General features: G+C 37.5%; 1 protein-coding gene across 1 annotated transcript in view; it reads right to left on the bottom strand.

Moving 5' to 3' along the window:
- The window catches only part of PASD1 (PAS domain containing repressor 1), a 68,131-nt gene that overhangs the window by 12,691 nt on the left and 33,567 nt on the right, over nt 1-21,873 (bottom strand). The window contains exons 7-8 of the mRNA XM_087813378.1: nt 21,305-21,435; nt 15,474-15,553 (exon numbers count right to left, since the gene is read on the bottom strand). Coding sequence (XP_087669504.1) covers nt 15,474-15,553; nt 21,305-21,435 — 211 coding nt within the window. The remainder of the gene's footprint in view (nt 1-15,473; nt 15,554-21,304; nt 21,436-21,873) is intronic.

The following is a 21,873-nucleotide window of genomic DNA, read 5'->3' as shown; positions in this document are numbered from 1 at the left end:
AGCCTATCAATATAAATACTGTAGGCTTAAATGAACTTAAATGGCAGGATTGTGTGCAGTAATGGTAATTGACCTGAGAAAAACAAAGCAAATAAACTACTTTCGAAGCAAAAAGATGCCAGTCTAAAATGCAATTAAGACTAAGGCCTGAAGACAGCCTTTCAAGACAGACAGCTAGAAATTAAAAAGAAAGATGAAATGAGAATGTATACATGAGGACAAGAAGGCAATCAATATGCTTTTACAACTTTGAGAGAAGTTTTGGATTCACTTTTATTCCATAATTGTCTCCATGAGCAGTGTGCTAAAGGAATTGAAAAGAGAAGCATGGACTTTCAGGCTAAGCATAGAGTAGACTTAGGCATAGAGTAAACTTCAAATGCAGGCTCCAATAACTAACGGTTATGTGAACTACAAATGAGTGTACATTGTGGGGGTGGCAATCCAGAAGTATGGCCCCCAATCTTCACATTTTACCCATGATTAGCTTAATGTCAAAAGTGTTCTGCCTAATTTTTAAGAGATCCTTGCATTTTCCTTTTTGAAACAAAGTGCTATAAGTTTTCCAGTCAAGATGATAGATTGAATAGGCATGAGGAAAATGCTAGATAAAAGAAAGTAGAATTTAAAAAAATATACCCTGGATCTCCTCTTCTTCACCAAACCCTGTTTGATTCCCTTGACAGTGAAACTTCAAAAAAGAAAGTGCTCAATGTGTTCAATTCTACCAACCTTTCTTAAACCAACTCAATCAGACATTATCTCCACCCCCTCATTATACTCTACCAAAACTTTTCTCAAGTTCAGAAATGGCTTCCAGGTCCTAAATCGAATGACCACTTCTGAGTTGTGAACCTATCTAATCTACCGACAGTGTTTGATGCTGTTCATCATTCCCTCTTCCTGCAAATACTTTCTTCTGTCAACTGAAAAGTAATACTAAGTGTTTTGTCACTAATTTAGGGGAAAGTGAAAAAGGTTGCAAACCAGTGCATGTAGGCATGACAACTCATGTGCACACACTTCACGGACTGCCAGGAGAGAGAAGTATATATAGAAGGGGAAAGGACATTAAGGGGATAATTATTATAGAACTTTATTGTAAGCATAGAGTTCTTTCTGTGGAGTTCTCTAAATTATGTAGTGTGAGAACTCCTTCCATAAGACTTTACTTCTCCCATAGACCCATGTTTGCTTAGTCTCAAGTCATCATCATTATCATTTGGATTACCTAAGTAGTCACTTCCTCTCAGTCCCCATTCCTTCTCTTCTCACTAATCTCTTAAATTTGGGGGTGGTCCAGACTTAATCCTTGGTCTTTATCTCTATTTATACTTACTCCCTTGGTGACTGCATCTAAGCATATAACTTTAAGACCACCAATGTTGATGATTGTCATATGTTTATCTCCAGTTCAGCTCTACATTTCCAACTGACTGCCTACAAGGCATCTCAAAAATAAAAATTTTCAAAACTGAGGCTCTGTTATTATACCTCACAACAAACACCCTTAAGCCTGCAAATTCTTCCTCGTTTTCTCCATCTCAGTTAATGTAACAATATCATTCCAGTTGCTCAGGTCAAGCACCTTAAAGTCATCCCTAACTCTTTTCTCTTTCTCACACATCTCATCTAATGTCAGCAAATCCAAGGACTCTTCTTTCAAACTACATCTAGAATCCATCCATTTCTCACAACTTCCACTGTTAAGACCTTGGTCCAAGCTATCATCTCTCACTTGGATTGCTGAGGTAACCTCCTAACTGGGCTCCCAGCTTCTACTCCTGCTCCTCCTCCCACTGTCTTTTCTCAGTACAGTGACTCTTTCAATAAACCAATTGGATCATGTCACTCTTTTGCTCACAAATCTCCAATGGTTTTCCACCTCACTCAGAGTAAAATCCAAAATCCATACAATGGCTTCCATGGACCTACCCGATCTGACTCCCATTATACCTGACTTCATCTATACCTACTCTCATCTTTGTTTCCTCTGCTCAAGCTCTTCTGGACTTCCTGCTATTCCCTGTGGATGAAAAAAGGGGTTCTATGGGAAGTAACTTCCCAGGTGATCTGATCATAAATTCCTAACTGAGCAGATCATGGTAGGTAGTTATGCCCCAGGCATATACCTTTACTAATGTACTAAATGTACAATGTTTAATCTATATCAATCCCACCCACGGCCTTCATTGCTCAATTTTCAACTTAAGATTTTTTCCCATCTTCCATTTTTCTACTTAAAATTTTGAACATGCGTAATACAGTTATAGTTGTTTCTTGTTCTTTTTTAAAGTTTATCCTTATTGTTGAAAGTATTACAGATGTCCCCTTTTTTCGCCCATTGATCCTTTCTCCCCCGCATCCACTTCTCCCCCTAGGCCTTTACCACACTATTGTTGGTGACCATGGGTTATGCATATATGTGTATAAATTCTTTGATTAATCTCTCTCCACCCACTCCCACCCCTGCCTTTCCTCTGAGATTCATAAGTTTGTTGCATGCTTCTGTGTCTCTGGATCTGTTCTGTTCAGCAGTTGATTTTGTTTATTAGATTCCACATATGAGTGAGATCAAATAATATGAAATCAGGAAGAATCAGAGAACCCGAATAGGCCAACAACAATGAAATTGAAGCAGCAATTTAAAAAACTCCCAGCAAACAAAAGCCCTAGTCTGGACAGACCCACAGGGGAGCCCCACCAAACATTCTACTTATTACAGCAGTCCCTTTAACATTTCTAGCAACGTTGGTTTGGTGGTGATAAATTCCTTTAGCTTTTTTTTTTTTTTTTTTGTCTGGGAAGCTCTTTATTTCACCACCTATTTTGAATGATAGCCTTGCTGGATAGAGCAGTCTTGGTTTCAGATCCTTGCTTTTCGTTACCTTGAATACTTCATGCCATTCCCTTCTGGCCTGTAAAGTTTCTGATGAGAAATCAACTGAAAGCCTTATGGGAGCTCCTTTGTAGGTAACAGATTGCTTTTCTGTTGCTGCCTTTAAGATTCTCTGTTTGTCTTGAATTTTTTGGCATTTTAATTATGATGTCTCTGGGCATGGGCCTCTTTGGGTTTTTCTTGATTGGGACTCTGTGCCTCCTGAAATTGTGTGACTTTTTCCTTCAACATGTTAGGGAGGTTTTCTGCCATTATTTCTTCAAACAGGTTCTCTACCCCCCCCTTGTTCACTTTCTTCATCTTCTGGCACTCCTATGATGTGAATATTGTTACATTTTTTTGTTGTCCCACAGCTCCCTTAATCATCTGTCCTCTGATTCTTTCATTGTTTTTTCTTTTTGGTTCTCTGACTGAGTGAATTTTTTCTACCCAGTATTCTAATTCGCTGATACAATCCTCAGTTTCCACTAATCTGGTGTTTATCCCTTCCTATGTATCCTTTATTTCTGTTATGTCATTCTTAATTTCCTCCATAGTTTCCATATCTTTTCTCATCTGTTGAGCATCCTGATAATCAGTAAATCAGTATTCTGACCTCTATATCTGAAAGATTGCTATCTCCATTTCATTTAGCTCTTTTTCTGGAGAATTCTCTTGTTCTTTCATTTGGGGCTTTTTTTGTTTGTTTGTTGTTGTTTTTTATCTCTACATTTTGCCTGCCTCTTTGCATTTGTTTCTATGTATTAGGTAGATCTGCTAGGACTTCCAGGCTTTTTGGATGGTCTATCATGCAGGTCAATGTCAGACGCTATTTGTGACTGAAGATTTCAGTGATCCACAGCTTGTGGCTCCCTCTGCTGAGGCTGGGTGCATTTCAAAATAACCAAGATGTGCACCAAGGTCTGTTTTCCCTAACACCAGGTCCAGAAGCAGATTAGGCAAAGACTCAAAGCATCCAGAGCTCCACCTTTGCTTGCAGGTTGATTGTTATTTTCAGTCTGTAAATGAGCCTCAGGCTGTAGACCACAGCAAGATGTAAACTACACAGGGTGGAGTGAGAGATTTTCCAGGTGGGACAATTGCTTCCCCCCATTCAAAAGCTGTCTGGATGGAGAAATATGTCCTCTGCAGAATGGGGGAATGACTCAGCACAGGAATCCGAGCTCTATCCCCAGTGCTCCCAGTTCTGGATTCTCCTCACATAGCACTAGTCCACTCTGTCTTCCCAATGCCGGAGCCCAAGCTGAGTGGCTACACATGAAAATTTTGGTTTTTGGCCCTTTAAGAGGGTGGCTGCATTTCCAGCTATCTCTCCCTGGCAGACAGAAACTCCAAGTGTTTTTCACAACCATATGTTATATGGGCACCTTTCTCAATTCTGGTGCTCTGGGCTGAGGAACCCAGAGTGGAGTTTAGACCTCAGAGTTCTCAATGGGACATCCCCACTGCTGAGCTATCCCTCTGAACCTCTAGCTGCTGTCTGTGGGGGTCCTGGTCAGCCTTCTCATGCCTCCATACTTCTTACCAGTTTCTATGCAATCTCCACTTTTTGTCCTTGGTTATGAGAGTTCTCTCAAGTTAGTCTGGTTGGTTATTCAGGATGTTTTTTCTATATTTTAGTTCTAATTCCAGTTTGATCCTCAGAGAGTGTCATTGTAGCTTCCATTTAGTCTGCCACTATCTTGGAATGTCTATAATTATTTCTAATATCCTTCCCCCACTAATTCTAAAATCTGTGTTTGTTTGAAGCGAGTTTCTACTGATTGATTTTTCTCTTCAATAAAGTTCATATATTACTGCTTCTTTGAATGCCTAGTATTCTTTGGCTGAATGAATCCTACCTTGTAGGATGCTGGATATTTTTGCATTCCTATAAACATGTCTCATATTTGTTCTGGAATGTAAATTACTTGAACACAGTTTGATCCTTTGTCTTGCCTTAATGATTTCATAGTCAGAACCAGAGCACTAGTTAGCCTAGGGATAATTTTTCCCCACAACTAAAGCAAAAACATTCTGTATACTCTTATACTTCATATCCTGTGTATTATGAGGCTTTCCAGGGTGGCTGACAGAAATAAGAACTATTACCAGCCTTTTATAAATGTAGGCACTATTGCCTCTAATCTTCTTGGATGGTTCTTTCCTTTCACAGATCCCTGACATCCTCTTTCCACGCAATCCTCTCCTCTCTGGTACCCTGCCGACAACCTTAGACTCCCTATATTCTCACTTCATTCTCTACTCAAGCAGTCCACTGGAATTCCTGTGTATTCTCCCTCTTGGTCATATGGCCTGGAAACTTGCTAAAGAGTAAGCTGTTGCAATTATTGGGCTCACTTCATTCATTCCCATCTCTTAAGAGTCCCTACTCTTTGCTGCCTAATGTCCATTATTTTGAAAACTGTTATTTCATTTATTTTGTCTGTTTTATTTTTGTCTATAAGTTAATATTCATTTGGGCACATAAATTTATGAGTGCCTACTGTGTGTGATAAGCCTTGTTCAAGATACCTGGGGATATGTTGATGAGTAAACAGCCCCTGCACTCACAGAAGCTTCATTTTATTTCAGGGATACAGGCAATATACTAATAAATGAGGTTCCTTTGAGCATTATTACATCCATATGAGGTAGCCTGACAGAGCTTATTACTACTTCTATTTTACAGATGAAGAAACTGAGGCTCTCCATGATAAAACAACTTTCCCCAGACTGCATAATTCGTTAGTAGCAGAATCAGGAATCACTCTTATCTTCTGATGTCTAGGCCATCTTTTCCCTCTCAAGTATTGCCATCATTGCAGGAATCCAACCTAACAGTTACATTATGCACCTATGGAGTAACAAGTAAGGTGAAAGACCATCCATTAAAAAGGCTTTTTAGGATGCTTTTTCTGTTCTTCTAAACCCTTTTTCTTGCAGTTTGATTTTATCTAGATTCAGATTATTGAGGAGACACCTAGGTTTCATTTTTCTATTAACGTGTATTCCTATAGAATTCTCAAGTAATGTCTGATGAATGGATAAATGAATAGTACATTCAATGGCTTAGGAAGAGGATGGAAGACAGTCTAGGTTAATTAAAACTGGGTTCTGCCCCAGATGGTATTACATAGTCTCATGAGTCTATGAACACAGTCTAATGCAGAAAGCAGGTCAGTAAACTTTCATTTTGAAATGCACTTGCAAGTCAAAAAGACCTTGAACAACAATGTCTGGCATAGAGCTTAGTTTAATCCTTTTTAAAGCTACTACAGGGACCATCCCAAGCATGGCCATTATTGGCTCCCAACAAGAAATGGCTGCAAAATGGAAGCTCTCATGCTATGACCATATGGGATATTTCTTGAAATTACAACCTTTATATATTGGTAAAAGGAAGCAGAATTTGTCACCCCAAAATATGCTTCTTTGGCATATTATTTTTAGCTGGTTATTTTTAAGAAACAGCAGACACATGAGAAGCCCTGAAAACTGAGAAGTCACCCTTTTGTAAGAAACATTTACATTTATAAGGGAAATCTCCATTTGGAAGGGTGTCTCCTGCTCTGCACCAGGAAGATGACCAAAGCTCTGGAGACTCTTATAAATGCAGAAGGCAAAGAATTAAGTATTCATAACAATTTTACCCTTGTTCACTGTGCTTTTTCTGGTAACCTCCCATAACTGGCCTCCTCTCAACCACCCTCAACATCTTTTGTCTTTAGCTGAGGATGATATTTAAGGTGGTGGCTTGGGCCATTTCAAGGAGTTACTCGATTTTCCTGGGTATCTCCCATTGATACAGGACTCATCTATGTTACTAAACTTGTTTTTCTCCTGTTAATCGGTCTTTTAATACAGGAGCATTTCAGCCAAGAACCTAAAAGGGTAGAGGGAAAATTATGGGAGTAAGAGTCCAAACTTTTAGCCTTTGACTGTCAATGTACGTACGTATGAGGCAGCAGCAGCAGACTCAGCAGGCAGGGGTTCCATTTCAGAACTTATTCTTTGGGCCTGAACACTTCTATAAATAGGTAAAAAAAAGATGGTAAGGACATCTCACTTGCCACTTAAATCATATTTTTCTATAATTATAATAAAATAAGGTTCAAATTTTTCAAAAATATTTATTTTTCTTAATACATATCATCATCAATCTTTGAGGTGTTGCTTTTCCCAAAGAGAAAGTTATTCTTTATCATATCTATAAAATAAACCATTTGGACCTTCATTAGAATAAAGTTTGTTGTAGGTCTCACTGTTTCTTTTTGACAGTGGTGAGCAAAGCAAGCTTCAAAAAAAAAAAAAAAAAAAAAAAGCCAACGTGTATCAGTGAATGTTCTTATTTTTCAAACCAACTGCAATTACAAAAAAATGTCTTCAAGCCAAATTTAATTTTGTTTCCTGTAATTAGAGAAACTCTTCATTCTCTGGCTCATTAACAATTTATTTCTATCAAAATTAGAATTTCAATGCTCAAGGTGAGAATGCAGCTTTATGGCACATTCCTTTCTAAATATTAGCTTAGTTTTTGCCAAATAAGTAAACGATGAGAAAGGGAGAGAGAGGAGAGAGAATATGAATGAATAAGAATCTTGTTTTTTAATACTGAAATTACTTTTTAAGCCTTAAACTTTTTTTTTTTTTTTTTTTTAATATATCTTTACTGATTTCAGAGAGAGGAAAGGAGAGGGATAGAGAGACAGAAACATCAATGATGAGAGAGTCATTGATCGGTTGTCTCCTGCACGCCCCCAACTGGGGATCGAGCCCACAACCCTGGCATGTGCCCTGACTGGGAATCGAACCCCTATCACCTGGTGTTCTGGTCACCATGGCCAGAAGAATATACCTAAGGAACTAACAGTGCAGGTAGAACAAGATCCCTACTGTACAGGACTAGGCCTGACAAGCTAGCCCAATAATCACCGCTCCCCACCCACCCCCCCGAGTTCCCATAGAAAGAACAAACCAGTCACACTCCGATGAAGCATAACCCCATAACTCATTGTAAGACATTGTGTTTAAATCATTCCTTTTGTGTCGCTAAAGGTCCCCCCTCGTTTTCTGTACCAAAAGCTGACAGCCTGACAAATTATTGGAAACCCCTTTACTGCAGTGCCTTTGTGGTTACTGAGCATAAAGTGAGAGAAGAACTGAGGGTCAGTGCTGCAGTTCGGCTCTTACATGGGTGAGACGCGGCAACTGTAGCCGCTGGCCAGCTAATAAAGGCTCCAAAACTCAAACACAAACTCTGGTGGTCGTCTGTCTCGGGTAAGCCCAGAACACTGGATCCTAGGTCAACGCTCAACCGCTGAGCCAGGCCCGGCCAGGCATAACCCTTAAAATTTTATGACAATTATGAAAATGTATTTTGTGTTCAAGAGTTTTTCTTTGGCAGGCCAAAGAGTAAAGAGCCCCTGAAAAGAAGCAGAGTTTAACACCCAAAATATATCCCTCTTTTGGATATTATTTAAATTAATGCTTCCTAAATGTACATTTTGAAACTCCTCTTAATTTTTTACCTTTATAAATAAAAGTGACATAAGTAAAATGAATTTTTTACTGGGTTCTGTGAAATACAGAATGGAGCATTTCTCTCTATTGCATTAGTAATTCACTTTTTGAAACCATACAGGATAATCCAGTTATTCTGTTAATTTTGTATAAAAATTAAGAAAAATAAATTATTTTTTTAAAAACACGACTTGCGCCTGGCCAGCTTTGCTCAGTGGTTGAGCACTGACTTGTGATGCAGGAGATCACAGTTCAATTCCTAGTCAGGTATATGCCCAGGTTGTGGGCTCGATCCCCCGGGGGCGTGCAAGAGACAGCTGATCAATGACTCTCTTTCACCACTGATGTTTCTCTCTCTCTCCTCCTCCTCTCCCTCTCTCTGAAATCAATAAAAATATATTAAAAAAACAAACAACAAAACAAAAAACTCGGGAAAAACCCTGACCTTCCCCTTAACTCCCTCAAAAAATTTAGACAGAGGACCTGCTCCAGGAAGGGGGCTATCATCATAGGTAACCATAGTTTAATATGAACTAAGTGGATAGACAGGGAAGAACCTAGTAAGGCCCCTTTGATCAAAGTCCACTCTGTGTCCCACTGTTAAAGATGGTCCAACCAACATTTCTTTACCAAATGTTTGCTTTTTCATCTCCATGTGAATTGCCTTCTTCTCCTTTAAAGTCCCAAACAACTACCTTCACTTTCCCCTTAGCTTAAGATGGCATATAAGCCTCAAATACATGATTTGTATTCAGGCCCATATTCTTATGGACTCCTCCCGCCCCATACATACATACATACATATTTAATTTGGTCATTTTCTCCTTTTAATCTGTCTTACATCATTTTAATTATTTGACCAGAAAGGAGAACTAAAATGGGAAAGAGGAAAATTTGTCTTGCCCTATACCCCTATCACTGCACAAAATAAGAAACTGGAGTCTGATAACAGATATAATAAAAAGCAAGACAGAGTGGCAACACAGTGACAAACTGGTACCTGTGAAACCTTCTGAATTCATTCAGAGCATACAAAATTTGAATCCAGAATAACTGGATCATTCTTCATGATTTCAAAAAGTGAATACTGATCCAATGGAGAGAAATGTTTTACTTATATCATTTTATAATGGTAGAAACTTAAAAAGTTTCAAAAATATATTTTGGATATCATAAAATATACACTTAGGTAGTATTGATTTAAATAGCATAAAACAATAGTTAATAAGTTAATTCAGTCATTTGTGTGTGTGTTGGTATTATAAAATGTCTAATCTGTATTTCTGATTTGACCTTCAACACCAAGTAACTTAGATATAAAGAGTTAGTTACTTATAAATGTGTCCCTATATCACTTAAAAATAAAATTCCTAAGACATTATAATCTATATTTAATTTTTTTTCAGTATTTGACATAATATAAAAATCTGTTTAGTCTAACAGAATATTTTCTTACTTAGTAAGTATTGATACTTTTCCAAGGTTGTTCTTCAGTTTCTGTTTTTTTTCTTTATATTATCTCCCTTGCAGACCATTGTAGATGAAAAAGGGGTGCTATAATAAATCTAATCGACAGTAACCTCACAAGGTGATATGATCATACATTACTAATTGGGCAGGTCATGGTGAGTTGTCATGCTCCAGGCATATAACTTCTTTAGTAAAAAGTTTCTCTTTGCCTTAAGCAAGCCCTGTCCGATGTTTCCCTGGGTCTGGATTGACACACTTTTCAAATGCTTTTTTTTTTCAGACACCTACAACTATAAACTACTTGTAAAGAGCACATAATCTTGTCAACTATCCTCTAATATAATCCCCACCTTTCTCCAACCATTATATAATCTTCCTTACTTTCCCTCAATTCCAAATAAAAGAACTGCAAAGTGTCATTCTCAGGAATATTTTTCTCAGACAGTTGAGATCTTTCTTCTAAATGTATTCTCTGTTTGGCTCAAATAAACTCGTAAAAATTATTTACCGTTTTGGACATTCTTAAGTTGACACCATATTTTCTCCCTTGGCTTCAACTAAGGGTGACTCTCATATCTCTAGCTCAAGACCTCTCTGTGAGCTAGGCTCATATATCCAACTGCTTTTAGTACTGTAGTCTGGATGTCTAACAGATACCTCAACTCAACATGATCCCATTAACTCTTCCTCCTCCTCCACTGTTTAGTGCAGTATTGCCCTCTATCCAGTCACTCAAGACTGAAACCTGCATGACATCTTTGACTCTTCCCTCTTTTTCAACTCTCTTTTCTTGTGTATGAAAGTTTGTTATTACTTTCTGTCCACATTTTCTACCTGGGAAATTTCTTAAAGGCAGTGCACATGTTTTGAACCCCTTGTATCCCCAGCAGCTAGCACAATGAAAAGCACTTACTTAGTGCTTCATGAATGTTTGCTGAGTGGATAAAGGAATAAAAAAACTGGTTCTTCTTGGCTTGACACAATTATTTTCAAGGATAAGCTGAGGCTTCTATCTGTTCCTTAAAAGCAATTAAATGTCCACATGGGCTTCTAAATAGTAACTATGTATATTTGAGATAAACAGCATGTGAATGAATATTCAACATGGTAACCACTAGTCACATGTAGATAAATTAAAATAAAAATTAAATGAAATTTAAAATTTAGTTCTTCAGTCACATCAGCCACATTCCAAGTGTTCAGCAGCTACTTTGTGGCTAGTGGTTGCTGTATTAGAGTAGATTAAGAGGTCTTATGTCATCACAGAAGGTTCTCTTTGACAGTGCTATATCAAAGGATGCAGTGAGTTGTACTGGACAAGATAATGACTTTGACGACAAAACATTGTGAGACAACTATGTTATGCTTTAAGTCCACTGGCTTGGCTATCAAGAATATAAAATAAAGGAAAGCAAAATTTTCTAAATTCCTCTGTAAATTTATATTTCATGCTTCTCTATAAGTCAATGTAGATGGAAAATATTTGACTTATAATAATCAGAATATACAAGTAACAGATAAACACATACATTGTTAATGAAAAGCTTAAGGAGTATTTCATACCTAACTAGTCTGTGCATGTGAACAATAAATTCAGGTTGAAGATATGAGGTGTAACAGAGGATTTGCAGTCACATTCATTGCTGGCCTTTGGTTAGGAACAGATACAAACAGAACTTTCTTTTTCCAAATGGCATCAGTTAATTTTCAAAAGGAAAGAAAATGATCAAAGAACTTTCTGCTAGTTATATTTACATGAAAAGAACACCTTTTAATTTTACAAAAAAGTACTTCTGTTTCATTATGTAAACTCAAAATGTTGCTCTTCAGTTAGGCCCTTAATGTTTCTTATTCTCGCTCCATTTTAAATCTTTTCCTAATATTTAATATTCATTAGTAAAGTATTCAACACTGGTGAATTACTTTAGTGGAAGGTTGTTCTTGGCTGAAAAAAGCATCTACTTCTACTTGTTATATAAATGAAACTGTAAATATGAAAAAGACATCCAATGAATACTGTCTGTTCATACATCAATGCAGTACAAACTAAAAAAAAAAAAAAAAAAAAAAAAAAAAAAAAAAAATAAGCAGTTGTGACAGAGTCAGAAAACTGATACCAGTAAAAAATAATCCTAAATGACTCTCCTTATTTAGCTTACAGCTGAGGTGGTCTAATCTGAAGTGACAGAGAAAAGGAAAACCAGATATCCTTTCTTAGTTGCAAAAGTTAAGGAGTTAATTTTAAAAATTATTCTAATCAAAGCTAGTCTGCAAACTCACAGAGGAAACCTACTACACCACCCCATCCGAAACATAAAATTTTGGGTCAAGTAGCAGGCATCCTCTTTTTCTCCAGGACCAACTGCATCTTTGCCATCTTAGACAACAAGATTGGTACTATCATCTCCAGAGCCTACCTCCCCACAAGAGTCACTATGCTCTTAAGTGGTTCCCTACGGATCATGCTTAAAACAGTCTCTTATTTTCCCCAGCCCCCACTATTGTGTTTAACATTAGAGCTTCCAAGGAAGGTAGACAGAATTTGAGGTCACACAGACTTGGGTTTAAACCTCAGCTCTGACGCTTCCTAGCTCTGAGACATAAAACAAATATGCTAGCTTCCCTGAGCCCAAGTTTCCTCGTGTTTAAAGTGAGACTAATAATATATGACTCATTATACAAGAACCTTGCAAGGTTCTTGTAAAAAGAAAATAATATTTGGAAAGTGTTTTGTAATCTGTATAGTCCAACGAGATCATCTGAAGTGCTCTCATTAACCATTCTCCCTTTGATAGCTCCATTCCTCTAAATATCTTCACTTAAATATATGATTAGGGATATATAATACTGTAATTTCCTTTTAAATGGTTCTTTTGTGATTTTAATTCTCTCTCTTATAAAATAAGTTCCTCAAAGATGAGTTCTGTATGCACTATCATTTCTCTGTTCCTTCAAAGCCAAGCAGCAGACTCTCTGGTATAGAGATATGCAGACTGGGAATCAAGAATTGTTATTACTAGAGATCACCTAAACCAATACTCTCCTTTGGGCAGGGTTGGGGGTGAAAAGAGGAGTGTTGTATGGCTACAGAGTTCATGCTGGTAGATATCTCCTGAGTGAATCTACAAATTGATCCCTCCTGTTAAAGTAAAACTACAGGTCCAAATGGTATCACTCATGCTAAAAGCTCATGATGCAAACACTTAAATTTAATACCTGATCTAACTGCAATTTCAACTTCTCCCAGAAACATAATCTTAGTCAACCAGTATGGAATTTTTTGCTCAAGCACTAGTATGGTAATCTGCCACATGGGCCCTCTCTCCTCTCTCCAACCCCCATAGAAATAATAAACAATCTGCATGATAAAAACACTTCCCATTCTCTTCCCCCAAAGAAAAAGTGCCTGGGCCCCAAAATATTACTTTCTTTTCTTTTGTTACTGTATTCTTACTCTGCCCTTTTTTCTATAAAAACCTTCTATTTTGCACAACCTTTCTGAGTGCCTTTCTAGTTGCTAAATAGGATGCTGCCAGATTCATGAATCATTTAATTAAAGCCATCTAGATTTTCAAATTTACTGGGTTGACCCGGCCAGTGTGGTTGAGCATCTTCCCATGTACCAGGAGGTCATCGGTTCAATTCCTGGTCAAGGCACATGCCTGGGTTGCAGGCTCCATCCCCAGTACAGGGAGTGTAGGAAGCAACCGATCCATGTTTCTCTCTCATTGATGTTTCTATCTCTCTCCTATCTCCTTTCCTCTCTGAAATGAATAAAAAATATTTTTTAAAAATTACTGGGTTGATTATTGTTTTTAACATGTTAAAATCAGTTCCATCCTTTTATAGTCATACCACAAGCTAACCTATGAACATCCTACACAAAATGAACTGTAAATGAAAATATATGAGCTATTACCAATTCTGCCAAGTACTATGTAACACGTTACTATGCTCTCATTCTTTACAGAAAGAATGTAAACTTGTACCATTACTGGATCCTTATTAGCTTCATTTCTGGAAAACTTTAGACTTTTAGGATGGAAGTAGGGCCAATTCATCAAGTCAATTTATTAACATCAAATTTGCCAAGAATTGGACAGATAACAAGCATAAAAGTGAAACTAGACCACCTCCTTTCACCATATACAACAATAAACACAAAATAGATTAAAGACTTAAATATAAGACTTAAAACCATAAAACTCCTAGAAGAAAAGATAGGCAGTAAAACCTCTGAGATTTCTCTTAGAAGTATTTTTTTTTTCCTGATATACTCCTTGGGCAAGGGAAACAGACAAAATAAACAAAAGAGACAATATCAAATTTAAAAAGTTTTGCACAGTAAAGGAAACCATCCACAAGACAGAAAAGCAACCCACTGAATGGGAGAAGGTATTCAGCAATGATAAATCTGATAAGGGGTTAATACCCAAAATTTATAAAGAACTCATACAACTCAACAAATAAAACAATCTAATTTGAAAATGGGCAGAATTCTTAAACAGACACTTCTCCAAAGAGGATCTACAGATGGCCAGTAGAAATATGAAAATATTCTCAATGTCACTAATCATCAGAGAAATGCAAATTAAAACTACAATGAAATATCACCTTACACCTGTAAGAATGGCTGTCATAAATAAATCAACAAAAAAGTATTGGTGAGGATGTAGAGAAAAGGGAACCCTCGTGCACTGTTAGTGGAAATGAAGATTGGTGAAGCAACTATGGAAAACAATATGGAGGTTCATCAAAAAAATTAATAATGGAACGGCTTTATGATCAAGCAATATCTGAAGAAACTTAAATCACTAATTCAAAAAGAATATATGCACCCCTATGTTTATTGCAGTGTTATTTAAAATAATCAAGCTATGGAAGCAACCGAGGTGCTCATCAACAGAATAACAGACAAAAAAGCAGTGGCACATATATACAAGGAATAATACTTGGTTATAAAAAATGAAATATTACCACTGGCACCAATGTGGATGGACCTAGAAGGTATTATGCTAAGCGAAAAAAGTCAATCAGAGAAAGACAAATACCATATGATCTCACTTATATGTGGAATCTTAAAAACAAAATAAATGAACAAACAAAACAGAAAAAGACTCATATATATGGAGAACAAACTGATGGTTTCCAGAGGGAAGGGGGTTATGGGGTTGGGTGAAAAAGGTGAAGGTATTAAGAAGTATAAATTGGCAGTTACAAAACAGTCACTGGGATATAAAGTGCAACGTAAGGAATACAGTCAATAATATTGTAATAACTACATATGGTGCCAGTGGGAACTTTAAATATTGGGGGATCACTTTGTAAAGTATATGACTGTCTAACCACTAAGCTGTAAACCTCAAATTAATATAAAATAATATTGATGTCACAAAGAGAAAAAAGAAAAAGTCAATCACTTGTATTTATATTCAGTTGGGAAAATATTAATTAAATTACCTGGAAAAAATATTCGGATTAGTAGATTGCTCTTCTGGATCGAATGGTTTGTTTTAATTTTGATGAAAAAATATTTGATGATGTTATTTATCTTGTTTTAGTTTTATTTAATATAAGTGGGTTCCAGGTATCCATTACTTACATAAAGATAGATGAATTTTCCTCATCTGAGGGTTCCATCATCCGAATGTGTTCACCGGTTTCCTTTACAGTTAAAAGTTTCTGCAGAAAAAATGACATTTTAGATATTTAAAATGTACTTACAAAATAAAAATACCTGACACATTAGTATAGCATGTAGTAAATTCAAAAGCAACCTCATATCCAGTGTTACAATTAATCTATATACCAGTGTAGAAAGGCACTGGATTTTATAGATGGGAAACTGAAAGTTACAGAGAAATAATGATTTGGCCCTAGATCCATTTCAAAATTAAACTCTGAGTTCACTGCTATTCCCACTGTACTACACAGCTACACTGTGAAAAAAAAATTCCTCCAAAAAGCCCTCTGTTCTTACAGGATGTGTTCTCCAAAATGCCCACTAATATGGAACAAATACCCTAGAAACCCAGAGAAGAACTGCAATAGATTCACGAGGTGAACTAGGGTCAGGGTGGTGTGCCACATTAGACTTTGTTTCTTCTCAGAGGACGAAGACAGACTTGGGTGTGACCCCCAAAATGGGATGTCAGCCTTCATATGTGAGAACTCAGATTCAAGAGATCCGAATGGGGAAATGCGACTAAGCAACTTCTTTGCTTGTTTTCTCTCTACCACTTTTCTCACCATCTTAAATTTAGAAAAATGATGACATATATCACTAGTCTAAGATTGAATCTAAAGGGATCCTTCACCATTCCTGAAATGCATTCAACTAAAGCCTACATTTTAAACCAAAGAGGAAAGGTAAAGCAAACTTTTTGCCCTCTTTGGATCCTAATGATAACAATAATTGTGATAATAATAATAATGGTGTTTATGACAACTGTAATAGCTCACATTTACTAAATGCTTACCATACATAAGGTGCTGTCTTAATTTATCTTCACAACAATCCTAAAAGGAGGTACTAGTATCACTATTTATAAAAAAAAAAACTGAGGCTAAAATATGTAAGTGACTTAAAAGAAGGTTCTGCAGCTATTAAAGAAAGGATTTGAACCCAACTAGTGCTAAAGAGGACATGAAGCCAACTAGTAGGGAAGTGATTTGAAAACTGGTGGTCTGGCAGAGGCCTCTCTTGTAAGGTGGTTGGATGTACGTTGCAATATCATCACAATGTTAACATGGCCCAAACAGAGCTCTTGATTTAGCCCTGTCCCTGGCCACAAACACAAACACACACACACACACACAGAGACACACACACACCAACTCACACCGTCCTAGTTTTGCTCAAGTTAGTGGCACTTGAGCTGCTCAGAATTAAAAGACAGCTTTTATTCTTGAGTTTCCCTCTTTTGTCTCACACATTTTCAATGCATCAGCAAGGAATTTGGGCTCCATCTCCAAAATATAACCCACATTTTTGTATTTATATCTCCATTAGTACAGTCCTACTCCAAGCCTTATCATCTCTTACATCACTATTCTGACTTCCATTCTTCTTCCCCTATACTTCGTTTCCCACCCAGAAGTCAGCTTGATCTTTTAAAAATAACATCAGATCATGTTGAAGACTACTGGTCAAGACTGTAACATATGTAAATGCTATGCTTGTCTCTTCTCAAGACCACATCAAAATTACAACTTAATTATAGAACAACTACCTTTGAGAACCACCTGGAGACTAGATGAACAGAATTCCTATAACTAAGGATATAAAGAAGAAGCCGCATAAAAACTATTAGTAGAGGCAGAGATATGAAATGGGCTGGTCTGACACTCACATGTGGTAGTTAAGAATCAAGAGGAATATCTCAGCTGTGGAGGTCCCCCTTGAGGAGTGAAGGGTCCAAGCCCAACATTGGGCTCCCAAGCTCAGAGTACCAGTGCCAGAAAGAAGAGTCCCCACAACATCTGGCAGTGAAAATCAGCAGGGACTCAGTCTGGGTGAGATGGAAGGCTGCCGTAGACCCAGGCATCAGGCATCCTTTGGACACAGACTCACTCACAAACACTCATCCTAAGCTCCAGAAAAGAAATAGCAGCTCAAAAAGCATCAGGGGCATCTGGGTAGGAACTAAATTATCTGGCTTCAAGGCAAGGGCTGGAGGCGCAGCTCTTTCCAGGAATAAAGTACCTGCAAATGCCACTGTTTCTCTATTGAACTCTCCCACACTCAAACAGGCTGCAGGCAAAAGTGAGCACCAAATCTGAGTCTCCTTTAACCTGGCTAACACAGTTCTAGCACCACCCTGGTGATTCTGAGACACTGCCCCACTCAATTCATGTGCCCTGCCCTAGCCACTTTTGAAGGCTAATCCACACATGCAGCTGGCTTGGGCTAGCACTGCAAACTTTTCTAAAATCTCTCACAGATCCACAAACCCCAAACAAGCAGCATCTAGCCTCAGTGTACCCTGTACCATTTGCTAAGTGGCCACTAGCCCAACTCTAGTGGCAGTTGGCATCAATTCGCAGCACAGCTTCTCCCAGGCATCTCTAAGTCCAGCACAGACAGTTATCAACCACAGATCACTTGGTATATCAAACCAGGTAGCCCAGGGATGGACACAGGCTGTGGCTGACCTGGGCCTGCACTGGAGTCCCTTCCAAAAAGTCCAGAACCAACATATCTATTAGCTGGCTTCAGACCACATTAGGGCATCACCCAGCATGTGCCACAAATGGCATAACCAAAAAGTAGACTTGGCAGGCACCAGAGGCCCGCTAAAGCAATTCCCACTCTTTGGGGTAAGTCCCCATACAACAGCTCATCTGCTGCAGTCACAGCCAGTACTCACAGTCAGTCAGCCTGAGGGTCAATCTCACCGATTGATGTGTCAACAGCAATTAAGGCAGAACTACAAAAGGAGATCACATACAATGCACACAAGGGTCACACATGGAGCACCAGGCTCAGGTGAACAGGGAGACTGTACCACTGGGTTCCATAAGACACTTACTACATAGGGACACTCTATCAAGACTGGGAGATATAGTAGATCTACCTAATACATAAACGAACACACGAAGTTGGACAAATGAGACAAAGAAACATGTCACAAATGAAATAACAGGACAAAACTCCAGAAAGAGGACTAAAAAAATTGGAAGCAAGCAATCTACCAGATGTAGAGTTCAAAACACTAGTTATAAGGATGCTCAATGAACTTTGGTGAAGAAGAGATAATCTTAGTGAGAACTCCAACAACGACATAGGAAACATAAAAATGGAGATAAAAAATATTAAAAAACACACACAGAAATGAAGAGTACAATACTGAAATGAAGAATATATTAGATGGAGTTGACAACAGATTAGATGAAGTAGAGGATAGAATCAGTAATTTTGAAGACAAGTTAGCAGAAAATACTCCATCTAAGTAGCATAAAGAAAACAAGAATAAAAAATGAAATAGTTCAAGGGACCTCTGGGACAACATGAAGTGTAACAACATTTGCATAAAGGGGTGCCAGAAGGAGAAGAGAGAGAGCAAGGGATTGAGAATCTATTTAAAGAAATAATGACTGAAAACTTCCCTAACCTGATAAAGCAGAAAGACACACAAGTCCAGGAAACAGAGAGAGTTGCAAACAAGATGAACCCAAAGAGGCCCACACCAAGACACATTATAATTGAAGTGCAAGTTAAAGACAAAGGGAGAATCTGAAAAGCAGTTAGTTACCTACAAGGGAGCTCCTCTAAGACTGTCAGATAAGTTCTCAACAGAAACTTTACAGGCCAGAAGGGACTGGCACAAACTATTCAAAGTGATGAAAAGCAAGGACCTACAACCAAAAATACTCTACCAGCAAGGCTATCATTGAGAATCAGTGAAGAGATAGAGCTTTCCACACAAGAAAAAGGTGAAGGAATTCATCACCCCCAAACCAATATTATTATAAATGTTGGAAGAACTTATTGAAGAAGAAACAGAACAAGGAGGAGGAGGAGGAGAAGAAAAAGAAAATTAAAAATCTGAAGAAAATATCTCAAAGAAAACATTCTCACTAAGAAAAGCAAACATAATAAAATCAGTGGATCAACAAACACTAAAGCTTACACAAAGGTTGAAAGGCAAAAGTAGAAAATCACTTTTAACTGCAACAGTAAATTAAGGGATACAAACACACAAGTAAAAAATAATGACAAAAACATAAACATAGTAGTAATCATGGTAATGATTTTAGAAAGTTTTTGAACTTAAGCAACTACCAACTTAAAATAGACTGCTATAAACATAACCTTGTATATATGAAGCACATGGTAATCTCAAACCAAAAATCTACAAGAGATATACAATAAATAAAAAGAAAGGAGTCCAAACACAACACTATAGAAAGTTATTAATATACAAGAAAATAAGAAAGGGACAGAGAAGAACTAAAAAACAATCAGAAGACAATTAATAAAATGGCAATAACTACATATCTATGAATAATGCAATTTAAATGCAAATGAATTAAATATTCCAATCAAAAGATGAATGGATAAAGAAGAGATGGTACATATATATGGTGGAATAGCCCTCAACCACAAAAAAGAATGAAATCTTACCATTTGTGACAATATGGATGGACCTAGAGGGTAATGTGCTAAGTGAAATAAGACAGAGAAAGACAAATACCATATGATTTCACTTCAATGTGGTATCTAAAAAACAAAATAAATGAACAAACAAAACATAAATAAACTCATAGATATGGAGAACAATCAGTGGCCAGATGGGAGAGGGTTTGGAGGACTGAGTGAAAATGGTAAATGGATTAAGAAGTAAAAATTGGCAGCTACAAAATAGTCATGAAAATGTAAAGTACAGCTTAGGAAATATAGTCAATAATTTTGTAATAACTATGCATGGTGTCAAGTGGGTACAAGACTTATGGGGCTCACTTCATTAGTTATGTTAATGTCTAACTATGTTGTATACCAAAAATATAATATTAAATTTCAATTGTAATTGAACAATTTAAAACATTATTTTAAAATTAGATGGTGTCATCCTCCTGCTTTCCACTGCACCTGGAATAAAACCCAAACTCATTATCACAGTTCTCTAAGTTCTACATAATCTGCCCCCTGCCTATTTGTTGTACCATAGTTTCTACTACTCCTTCCCTTTTCACCTTATTGTAATCACATAATAGCCTTTGTTCCCTGAAACCCTCCAAGGCAGTTACTACCTCAGGACTTTTACAGCTGATTCTTCTGTGTTGGCACCTTATAATTATTGCAGGTCTTTATCAAAAGACAGCTTATCAGAAAGACCCTCCCCTGACAACTCTGAACTTCCTGTCCCTACCAGCTATTAGCATAGAATGTTTTATCATCACCATGACACTTGTCTATTGTCTATTTCCCCTGTTTCCCCAGCACAGTGCCTGGCACATAGTAGGTACTTATTAAATATTACTTAGTTAATAAATTCATTGAGCTTAAATCTGCCAGATTAATTCTAATGACTTCTTTTTCTTTAGAGACAAAATCAGTGAGTGGTATATTAGAATACTAAGTGATCAATGAGGATGGGGGGCTGCCTCAAATCTCACCTGTGACAGAAACCTTCCTTTATTCACCTGTCAAATGGTCCCTTCTCTTACTATGGCCCAACAACCAGCTTCTGCATACCTCCTTTATATCAAAACCACTTATAAAAAACTCAGGTATGTTCAGATCTCCACTCAAGTTTTCACCTCTGAAATTCCGGAGCTATTTTTCCTCATTCACATATCCTACCACAACCCTCTGCACACATCAGGTATTTTAGCAATGCTGTCCAGTGGCTGAAGGACCAAAAGGGACGTGGGTTTTCAAAGGAAGCCCATATTGCCACAATGGGGGAGGGACATATACAGCATACTCACCCATAGGGTCTGAGTCCTGAAGATACACACAGTCCCTACTATATAAAACCGATCCTCCAAAGGAATCTGAGTATCAGATGACTCAACATACTTTGGGCTGGGGAAGAAGCGGCTCAAAAACACCAAAGGCTCTAAGGGAGACAGAAGCACACATGTGACAATCTAATAGAAAGGCAGATGAGTAACACAAAAGATGGAAACCTGCCACATTAGTGTGTGTTTGCTAGGCCATCAACAACTTTCTGAATTCTGAGCCATGGATTTTTCCTGTCTTCCTTCTATTCATTCCAGTCACCCTCCCCACGATGATGCCCACAAAAACATGAAGAAGTCATTACTGAGAAATAATTATTGTGAGTTCAGGGCAATTTTCAATCCTATGTTCTTGCCCTTTCAATGATGTTTTAGTTTCCAAAAGAAATTTAGCTCCCATCTTTTATACAGACCACATGGGTATTAATCGTGTGCATGTAATTTGTGTGGATACGTAGTCAAGCAGGTTTTTTTTAAAGGTATCTGAATTTTAGTTTCCAAGATACACAAAAACATATCAGACATTGTGTGAGCTA

This window comes from Miniopterus natalensis, chromosome X (assembly GCF_054644295.1).
Source record: "Miniopterus natalensis isolate mMinNat1 chromosome X, mMinNat1.hap1, whole genome shotgun sequence".
Lineage (NCBI taxonomy): Eukaryota > Metazoa > Chordata > Mammalia > Chiroptera > Miniopteridae > Miniopterus > Miniopterus natalensis.
Note: the sequence above shows the minus strand (reverse complement) of the source record. Positions and strands in the feature narration are given on the sequence as shown.